Source organism: Sinocyclocheilus rhinocerous, unplaced genomic scaffold (assembly GCF_001515625.1).
Source record: "Sinocyclocheilus rhinocerous isolate Xijiao unplaced genomic scaffold, SAMN03320098_v1.1 scaffold3231, whole genome shotgun sequence".
Lineage (NCBI taxonomy): Eukaryota > Metazoa > Chordata > Actinopteri > Cypriniformes > Cyprinidae > Sinocyclocheilus > Sinocyclocheilus rhinocerous.
Window position 1 is genome coordinate 97,984 of NW_015662616.1, and position 11,223 is coordinate 109,206.

Consider the following 11,223-nt stretch of genomic DNA (forward strand, 5'->3'; position numbering starts at 1 on the left):
ATCACGAGAAAATTAAGTCGTTATAACGAGAAAACAACTCGTTATGTCGATATCACGAGAAAATTAAGTCGTTATAACGAGAAAACGAGAAGGAAAAAAAAATAATATTGCATGGCCGCTTAGAACTTCCGTACATTTCCGCCATAAAAAACAAAACAAAACGGTAATTGTGACTTTCTCACAATTTTGATCCCCCTTGCAAATCTGCATTTTTATTTCACTTTTTTTCTGAGAATGTTGAGAAAACGAAGTCACAATTGTGACAAACTTTATATAAACTCGCAATTCTGACTATTTTCCTGGCTATTCTTATTTTAACACTCACTTTTTTTCTCAGAATTGCAAGAAAAAAAGATAATTAAGACAAAGTCAGAAATTCAAGATATAAACTCAAACTGTGACATGAATTGTGACATAAACTGAGAATTGTGAGATATAAACACAAAATTATGACGTTTCCCTATACAATTCTGAGTTTAAATCTCACAATTCTCACTTTTTTTCTCAGAATTGCAAGAAAAAAAGTCAGAATTTTGAAAGTCAGATGTTTGACAGAATTCTTACTTTTTCCTCACAATTCTGACTTTTTTCCCCCGAATTCTGTTTTTTTGTTTCTACCACAGAATTAAACATAAAAAAGGTAATTGCAACACTTTTTTAGTCTGCATCTCGCAATTCAGACTTTTTTTTTCTCAGAATCTAAAGTAAAAAATAAATAAAAAAATGTATGTATTGTGAGATAAAAAGTCACAGTTACCTTTTTCAAAGCTTCAGTAGCTTACAGCACCTTTAAATTGTTTTCATCATATGTGACCCTGGACCACAAAACCAGTCATAAGGGTAAATTTTTCAAAATTGAGAGTTATAGACCATCTGAAAGCTGAATAAATAATATAAATAATAAGCTTTCCATTGATGTATGGTTTGTTAGGATAGGACAATATTTGACCGAGATACAACTATTTGAAAATCTGGAATCTGAGGGTGCAAAAAAATTGAAATATTGAGAAAATCATCTTTAAAGTTGTTCAAATGAATTTCTTAGCAATGCATATTACAGGGTCACATATAGAAAGGTCTATAAAGGCGTTTTCCTCTTGTTTCAGTTTTGATGTAATGTTAATTTGCCTCACTGGTCAGGATGGTTTTTCTTTTGCACTGCTCCTCCACGTCTCCATGTTTTTTCCCAGAAAGCGTGAAGGGCGTCTCAAAGACAAAGCGGTTGATGTTGTGATGGCGCTCAAAGTCGGTCTTCTTCTCCAGCTGTTCCTTCTCATTAAAATAAGGCACTACGTAGGTCACCTGGATGTAGGCAAATCTGGGGTCCAGGTCTTTAGGATTCACCTGCGAAAAACACACAGTAAACAACACTGTCATCCTAGTGACTATAAACGAGATTCACTGTGATTCAGACAAGAGATTCTTCACAGGTCAGAGAAAGGAGGTACAGCGGAACCAGCAGGACACACCTTGTTGGAGTCTTGGATCATCTTGACGTTATCAGCTCCAAACTTGTCTGAGTAGAGTTTGAGGAGTCTTTGAGAAATCTCTGACAGTCCTGTGAGCTTCGGCTCCTTGTAGATAAACTCCTTACTCTCCTCTTCCTCAAAGAAGCCCTGGTGAAAACAACACAGCAGCACATGAACTACAGTGTGTCTAGTACAGAGCATCCACCTTGTTTTGCACGGAAGTAAGCTATTTTTCTGTGAATGTGCGACAGGGTGGCCATCGGTCCGGTTTTAGGTTGGACTGTCCATCTACCAGCACAGACTTCAGCCGGTTGCTCATCTGTCCTTCTTTTAAGATCTTTATTTTATACTTTATACAATGGTATATAATAAATAAATAACTAAACAAATGTTCAAGTTACAAGTGACGTACATTTTAGACACAATATTATCAGTATGGACTGATTTGATCCATTTCACCAATTATTGCATCTATGATTAACAGTGGTGTTTCATTCCTGAAGGATTCTGTGTGTTTGAACGAATCAAGTGAGTCAATGATTCAACCATTCATAAAGACAGTTGTTAAATTCGTACTACAACTACTAGTATACTACTCTTACTCTGTCTTTATATGGCAGATATAGTAAGAGAAGTATACTAGTACACACTTCCGAAATCAGCCAGCTTTATTCCTGAATGAAATCAGCCGTTTTGAACGAATTGGTTGAATGACTCAGTGACTCACTCATTAAGACAGTCACTTGTCACCACCTACTGGTGGCTTTTAGTTTCATATTTCATAGTTATGAATGAATTCAGTATAGTTTATATTAATCTCCTAACATTATTTATGCAATTGTAACTGTAGTGTAAATGCATTCATGGCATCTCTGGGCTGCATTAACCAGTCTGTGTAAATACATCTAAATGCATGTACTTCTGGAGTGCCAACATGGATTATATTGATATTAATTTCATTTAACTGTTGTCTATAGTGTCTTATTCTAATTGCATTTATTTAATAAATATATGAATTGACATGAAAGATGACGCATACATTTAATAAGGTTCAAAATTTGAGGTCAAAAACTGTCCAATTTAATGGGAAAAATATCCCTTAATGAAAATGTTTATTTTTTTGTCACTGGCTTATGATTATTTTCCAATTTTTCCTGGCTTCACGAATCCTGCAAAGTGTCCGAGATTTCTGATTCATTAGCTGCTATGCATGAATAACTATAAGAATAACAAAGTACAGTGAATGGTAAAACGTTTTGTATTTAGTGTATTAGTGCTACAAACCAGTGTGTTTATGATTACAATAATATATTCAAATAAAATGATAACAAATACCAGTTTGCAATATCAAGCAGTATAGCGGACTGTTTTTGTACAGCTAAAATAACTAGAAGCTTCACACATTCAAGTTACAAATAGATGCAGCTGCTCTTATGTTAAAAATAATGTGGATCAAAAGCCCAATTGTTAACAGAACTGTAAAAGCAACACGCTGTTAAAATGACAGCAGTGTTTGACAAAGCACAATGAACTCAACTTTTGTAATGAAGGTTAACATCATATTTAGATTTAGTCTCTGTCTGAAACACAACTTGATTTACCTGAAGGCACTCACAATGTACACACACAATACAAATGCTCAGGATTAGATCTGCAGAGGAGAATGATCATGTCCGGGATCAAACACATTATTAGCATGTAGGGAGAGATTAGGAGTGTTAAACCATGAAAAGATGGCAACTTAAATGAACCGAACTTACCACTGCCTGATATATACACAACACACAGGAGAGAACAGAAGAGTGTTTAAACACACTGATTTCTGGGATACGAGCCCAGGAGATCAGACCATTTTTTATTTGCCTTAAAACACTTGGATTAATAAAACTTGAGTGAATTCATACTAGTCATGTTCATTGGAGTTTCCGTATCTTTGATTTTCCACATCAGTTTGTATTTATTTGCTACCTGATTTTATTTTTTCAACATGACACTTTTAAAGTTTGTTGAAGTTTAAAGGCCTGTTCACAAACCAGCTTGTTGCAATATGAGTCCACTGACAAATTAAAAAAAAGTTTGCAATGGACAGACTGTTGCTACACAACTGATAACCTGAGTGGCGCTAAAACGATTTTCCAGAATTAGCGATGGAATACAAAATTAGCATAGACTACTTAAACTAGATCGTGGGCCAATCAGTGTTCAAATCAGAGGGCTAAAATAATGGCCTTTTTTCCCAAATTCTGGCAGTTTTTGACATTTTAAGTGCAGCTTATAAGGAAATATTGTAAGATAAAAATGCAGTTCACAATAATATAACCAAATATAATGTGGGACCTAAATCTCAGCCCATACTTGAGGTCGTGGAGTCTCTACTAATGAGCTGATGGCCTGAATCAGGCGTGTATGACTGCGTTTTGTTCAGTTTGTCTAAAACTAAATAACCCTCGTCATAGAAAAAATTAAACAAACAATTTTCTTTAAAGGGGTCATATGATGCTTTTTTAAAGAGCATTATTTTGTGTATTTGGTGTAACAGAATATGTTGACATGCTTTAATGTTCAAAAAACACATTATTTTTCACATACTGTACATTATTGTAGGTCCTCTATGCCCCGCCTCTCTCAAACGCTTCGTTTTCTACAAAGTCCCTCCTTCCGACAAGCGCAGTCTGCTCTGATTGGCCAGCTGACCCAGTGCATTGTGATTGGCCGAACACCGCAAGCACTCGTCGGAAATGTAACGCCCCTTACCATAATCGCGAGCTTCATCTTTCAAAATAAAAGTAAAGACAGAGCCCGAAATGGGAACCGAGTCGTGTGACAGACACAGTGATGATTCTGGTATGTGTTTGCAGTACACAAGCCACGGTTAAGACAGCTGACTCCACTGTGATGTGACCAGGGGTGTGATTTGGCTTGACACCAGAGACCAGAGTTTAGATGTGCAGAACACATACTGCAGCTTTACGACTGCAGAAATTATTGTGGGTTTTTTTTGGGGGGGTTTATTTTTATTTTTTTTACTTTTTTTTTTGGTAGTACATAATGGAGAATATGATGCATATTTTAAAAGGACATCACAATAAACACTAAAGTCTTTCGAAGGTTTTGCGAAATGAAACATTGACAAACAAAATGATTTTAGTTTTAGAGAAAATTCAACATTTTAGCAAATTCAGATTTTATTTCTGATGAAAATAAGTTGTAATAAGTCAAAAAAAATTATATTGATCTACATTAAGTAAAAATTTGCCTTACGTCTAAAGAATATAGTCTAAATAATAGTGCAATACTTTATTTTCTCTCTTTAACTCATTTTCTTATGTTGAATGTAAGTCAGTGCAATTCAAATTTTTTATGTTTTGCTGTATGTGTATTTTGTCATATACACTGAACAAAATTATAGACGCAACACTTTTGTTTTTGCCCCCATTTTTCATGAGCTGAACTCAGGAAGCTACTCTAATTTCATTGTAATGACAATAAAAGGCATTCATTAAAATATATTGATTAAGTTTATATGGTTTATTATTTTTACTTTATATGAATGTTATTGTCTTTGGGAAAAGAAATATATTTGATTAATATTAAATAAAAAAAACAAATTAATTATAATTTAGAGTATTTTTTAAGTTTGTCCAAAGAATCTTTTTTTTTTTCAGTGTTGTTATGAACCTAAAAAATAACATATTGCAATAAATCTGTTAATGGCAACATGTGATAGCAGAGCTTTTCTTTGCAGACAATAGTGCAGATTGCATCATGACTGCAGAGATATCAGCGAGTTAAGTAACAACCGCACATTTGCGCAAGTGTTTGAGTGAGTGAGTGTCTCACCTGTCCATAGAAAGCCACACGATAGTAGCGTCCAAACAGGCGTTTCTCAGAGTGCACCACCTCTGTCACCTTCAGGTACGAGCGGTGAATGTCGTAGTACAGCTCTGATAACCGCTACAGGACACACAGATACAGTTCATAAACACGTCCCTTGTGTTTTCCTATCAGTCCACCAATAAACAGTCGAAGTACCTTGAAATCTCGCCTCTTCTCGAAGACAGCTATAACAGGCTTGTTGATCTCTGCGATGAGCTCGTATCTCTCAGATTTCCAGAGGTAATCCACACACATCTCCAGCTGCTCCACCAGTGTGTCCTACAGGACAGAAAGACCCTTCAGCATGTTTATGAGAGACGTTTGAAGCGATCACTCCTCTGAGATGTGTGGAGTGATTCTGCACCTCCGTGTACGGAGTGTCCTGAGTGCCGGCGTCCTCCTTCATCGCTCCCTCTTCTTTCACATTAGGAGAGATGTTCATGAAGGCGGCCCAGCCCATACTGAACGATGCTGCGGGTTCATGCACAAACACAGGGAGTATGTTATTCATTCATTCATCTATGCATCTTGTAACTACCTATCCATCGGTTCATCTATTAACACATTAATCTTCGTATTTTCGTAAAACAAGATAAAACAGTGAATAAGAAAATGATTTTTGCAGTGTGAAGTCACCGACTGACTGGACACCAAGGATGCAAAGCTTAGCCTCTGGAAAAGGTCAAGTATGTAACTAAAATCTTCTACCTAGACATTTTAGGGGCAGGCGGAGGTGCACTCACTTTCTCCATCGTGGGGAGTTAGTAAGGGGCTAGAGTTAATTACACAGGCTCCCTCTTTGCTCACACTTGAGATCCGACCCTTCTCAGACTTCCAGTAACCTGTGATTGCAGAGTGGCATCAGGTTTAACACAGGTTTACTCGCAACCTAGGGCTGAGCAGTATGACGGGATGCACCGTGCAAGCGTCAGTCAGTGGAGATTTTGCTATAAAGTTAATGATAATGAAGTGATATGAAGTAGCATTTATAAAAATCCACAGCCGTTAATTGAATTTTCAGTAAAAATTGCTATATTATGATATATACTGTTAACATTATATTCAATTAGCTATAATGTAATAATAATTTTGTTCACACTGCTCACCCCTATTTCAAACTTAGAGCGAAGGCAAGTGCTCCAGCCATGCATCTACTGTAATTCATGTATCTACGCCAGCATGCACGCACAATCAGCTTGAATGCATCTAATGACAAGGCCACAAAAACTCACAGTATAAGGAATAAAGCAAGTGGCAGGAATGAGCATTTTTCATTATGAAGTGCAGCACTGAAAAAAACAACAACAACTGAGCAGCAATGGTCAAACAGCATGTCAAACGAAAGCTCAATAGGAAGGCTATTTATGCAATGTTTGCAAAATAAAAATTGAGAGACTATCACATTGATGTTAGGCGCACATTGATAGCAGGTATTACTGAAATACTGATCGCCTCAAGCAGGTGCTCACCTCTCCTCCTCAGAGACTCTGCTATGAGGGCTGAGATGTGGATATAGCACATGGCCGCCTGAAGTGGACAATGAAAAGTGTTTTCAAAATGTCATTTTTAATTAACAAAAGCACTAGTCTCTTTCAGACAAATTCAAATCTGAGGCACTGACATCTGCATGAATGAAGCTTTAAAGGAACAGTTGACCCATTCTCATCAATGGATGCTCTGCAGTGAATGGGTGCCGTCAGAATGAGAGTCCAAACAGCTGATAAAAGCTTCACAATAATCCACAAGTAATCCACACCTCTCCAGTCCATCAGTTAATGTCTTATGAAGCCAAAAGCTGCATGTTTGTAAGAAACAAATCCATCATTAAGAGGTTTTAACGTCAAACCATTGCTTCTGGCCAAAATACAAGTCCATAATTCATAATAACGTTCCCTCCAGTGAAAAAGTCCATCTCCTGTTGTCTCTCACATCCAAATCAACCCACATATTTGTTTAGAGCTGTTTTGGCTTGTAAACGGTGTTTAATCTGTGCAGATTTCTCTCCTGATTCAGTCCAGATGACCTTTTCACCGGAGGAAGCGTTATTATGTATTATGGACACAAATTTTAGTTAAAACATCTCAATAATGGATCTGTTTCTTACAAACATGCAGCTTTCGGCTTTACAAGACATTAACTGATGGACTGGAGTACTGTGGATTACTTGTGGATTATTGTGATGTTTTTATCAGCTGTTTGGACTCTCATTCTGACGGCACCCATTCACTGCAGAGCATCCACTGCTGAGACACTGATGCAATGCTACATTTCTCCAAATCTGATGAAGAAACAAACTCATCTACATCTTGGATGGCCTGAGAGTGAGCACATTTTCAGCACATTTTCATTTTTGATTGAACTGACCCTTAGCCCAAAGGAATAGTTCCCTCAAAAATGAAAATTCACACCCTCATGTTTTTCCAACATGTTAGGGACCGACAATCATCATTCTCATTCATTGTATATAGTAAATTGTGACTGAGGCTGTCTTCTTCTAGCATCTTGTTTTGTGTTGCACGAGCTCCATTCATGCAACTAATAAAAAGATCCTCTCGATTAAGTCATTCGGACCTCAGACAGGTCTCCGTTCCTAACGTGGATCTTGGCCATGCTCTCTAGCCAGGTGCATCTGAGCTCAGGTGTGCTGGCGTAGGAGTTGGCGAGGCTGTACTGCAGGTCCACCAACATCTCCGGGTCCTTTTCATGCTCTTTCATTTGGGAGGTGGCCATCAGGACGGTGCGTATCCTCTTGGTCAGGTCCTTCACCTCAGCCGGGAGCGTTGTGTTCTGGAAGAAAGCAAAAGATCTGTTGTTTAACATTATGTTTTTGTAACGATACAGCACAAGGTTGTCTTTCATGACTAAAATGATCCTGCACCGTTGCTCTCAAATCTTGTTTGCATGCATTTAACTATGGCTTCTTGAGGTGTTTTGCCACGTTTAATCTTCATTTACTTCAAAACAGGGGTATTTCTAGCCATTCATCAGTCCAGGGGCACAGGACCCCCCCAGCAAAAAAGTGTGCCCATACTTTGATATTGATATGGCTTTGGATATAAATGGATATAAATCATCTTTACGTGCAGGACTGAGTTGTTCACAAGATGCACATGCAATAAAAAGCTGGTTCATTGTAAACAAACGATAGAAGGCATTTGCAAGTTTTTTTGCATATAATTATTTTTGTTTTCTGTCTTATAAAATACTATTTCAGTGTGAGAAACCGCTGCAAACGATCCAGTGAATGAATCAAACGGAATCGAAAACAATTTCAGCAGCTAAGTTCATATTTTGATTTTGTGGTTTGAAATCTCCCACTATTTTTGCAATAGCACAGCCTTAAAGTGTTATCTTTGCTAAACTCTCACTTTAAGTGGCGTGTCTCCATTGGCGAAGTTGTTGATGATGGCCAGAGACTGCTGGAAGCGTGAACCACCGATACCTGCATCAGCGATCAGCTGACTTACAGCTTTAATCACCTGGACGAGAAGGAAAGAATCCAAATCAGCTTCAATGTCTGTTTCTCACATTCAATCCTCAAACCAGCCAGTCATACACCTCCACATCAGGCACACAAATACAGGCTAACACTTTATTCTGATGGTCCACTTTAGACAGTCTACTGACTATAATAACTCTGCAACCTCATCATTAGAGTATTAGTGACTGTGTGCTTAACATCTGCGAACACTTTATTTTGATGGACATTCTACTGACTATAAGTGACTTGGTAAGTACATATCAACTTATTCTACTAACTCTAACCCTAACCTAACAGTCTACTAATACACTAATGAAAGGTAGTTTACATGTAGTTATATGGCAGTGTTTTAATGGCATGTAAAATAAAAAAACTAAAATAAAAAATCTAAAATCACGAGATTACAGTCATAATATTTTGATAATGTGAAACACTTGAAGACGTGAAGTATTATTTCCAAGCATTTATACTGTCAATAAAACAGCTTGTGAATAGTCACATAACATTATTTACCTCAGAAAAAACAACAACAATATTATAACTTAAATTAATGCGTTGGAGCCCAGTTCAACCTTCAGAAGTTTTTATTGCTTTTTTTAATGTTAAATACAATGTAAAGAATGACAGGTTGAACGTCACAGATGTCTTTTGCAGAGTACTGTAGGTGGATTTTAACATTAATTCATTTTATTCACGCCATATACTTGTCACGCTGTATTATTCAAACTCTCACAGCAAAGTAGTACAAGATCCAGGGAAATTTTGAATGAACAAAAAAAGTTCAGGAGTACACAGGAAGATCTGTATTAACTAAGACAATACAGCTTAAGTTAACACTAATATCAGAACCAAGAGGGACCCAAAACTGAGAGACTAAATAGAGAGACTTAACGAGCAAACACACCTGAACTGAGAGGACTCAAATTAATCAGTAACCACAGAAACAAACAGGCAGGGGACCAAGGAGAACTGAACTAATTAACAGGTAGAAAACGGATCATGAAACTGAGAACAGAAAAGACATGAAAACTGATCAAAAACAAACGGAAAACGTGACAATACTACTTCATTCTCAAAATATTACGACAATTAATCTGATATTGCTATGAATTTATTCTTGTAATTTTGACTTTATTCTTAAAATACAACTTTATTCTGAAAATATTACGACTTTAATCTCGTAATTTTGACTCTATTCTCAAAATACAATGACTTCATTCTCAAAATACTGACTTTATTTTGAAAATATTGACTTTATTCTTAAAATATTACAACTCCAATCTTTGAAAAACCATGAATACAACCACTAGTAATATGATTTAAAGATTTATCACTTTTGACCAATAGGTGGTGCTATTATCAAATTGATGTGGTGTGTTCAGTGTGAGATCACGATGGCACATTCAAAGTTTTGTGTTAATATGCCAAAGCTTTGCCGAGATACAGCCAACGGACAGGAAGTTTGACTGATTATGGCATAATTGGTATTGATGTTCTCGGCATGATACAAGGAATCTATTAAGACCAGTCGCATAATAATAGGCAAAACGAATCAAAAGTTATTAACATTTTAAAACCATGAATACAACCACTAGTAATATGATTTAAAGATGTATCACTTTTGACCAATAGGTGGTGCTATTATCAAATTGATGTGGTGTGTTCAGTGTGAGATGACGATGGCACATTCAAAGTTTTGTGTTAATATGCCAAAGCTTTGCCGAGATACAGCCAACGGACAGGAAGTTTGACTGATTATGGCATAATTGGTATTGATGTTCTCGGCATGATACAAGAAATATATTAAGACCAGTCGCATAATTAAGCCAACGGACAGGAAGTTTGACTGATTATGGCATAATTGGTATTGATGTTCTCGGCATGATACAAGGAATCTATTAAGACCAGTCGCATAATAATAGGCAAAACGAATCAAAAGTTATTAACATTTTTTTTTTTAAATTCATTATAATTTTCGACCACAAGGTGCTCGTGTCCCAAAACTTTTTGAGCATCTACAGGGCACGGTGCCGATGACACATACAGAGTTTTGTGATGATACGCCAATGCGTTCGTAAAATATGGCATTTTATGACAACATTTTAAATGCCTGACGCCACTGTCGTTTGACTTGATATGTCACAGCATATCTAAAGACCAGTCTTGTGATTTTTGGCCAAACCGTTCAGAAGTTATAAGCAAAAATAGGCATTTTTCATATCTCCCGACCACTAGGTGGCACTGTGCCGAAACTGTGCAGGCAGCGTCAGGTCATAGTTATTATAAAACACAGTTTTATAATAAGTTTCAAAAGTTTGGTTTGAATACGCTAAAGCAGGGCTGTCCAAACTCGGTCCTGGAGGGCCGGTGTCCTGCAGAGTTTAGCTCCAACTTGCC

General features: G+C 36.9%; 1 protein-coding gene across 1 annotated transcript in view; it reads right to left on the reverse strand.

Moving 5' to 3' along the window:
• The window catches only part of LOC107728226 (dedicator of cytokinesis protein 10-like), a gene marked incomplete at its 5' end in the record, with an annotated part of 43,794 nt that overhangs the window by 3,854 nt on the left and 28,717 nt on the right, over positions 1–11,223 (reverse strand). Inside the window, 11 exons of the mRNA XM_016538325.1 lie at positions 1,134–1,344; positions 1,470–1,616; positions 3,230–3,235; positions 5,310–5,423; positions 5,502–5,624; positions 5,710–5,816; positions 6,089–6,187; positions 6,578–6,634; positions 6,815–6,872; positions 7,917–8,132; positions 8,714–8,824. Coding sequence (XP_016393811.1) covers positions 1,134–1,344; positions 1,470–1,616; positions 3,230–3,235; positions 5,310–5,423; positions 5,502–5,624; positions 5,710–5,816; positions 6,089–6,187; positions 6,578–6,634; positions 6,815–6,872; positions 7,917–8,132; positions 8,714–8,824 — 1,249 coding nt within the window. The remainder of the gene's footprint in view (positions 1–1,133; positions 1,345–1,469; positions 1,617–3,229; positions 3,236–5,309; positions 5,424–5,501; positions 5,625–5,709; positions 5,817–6,088; positions 6,188–6,577; positions 6,635–6,814; positions 6,873–7,916; positions 8,133–8,713; positions 8,825–11,223) is intronic.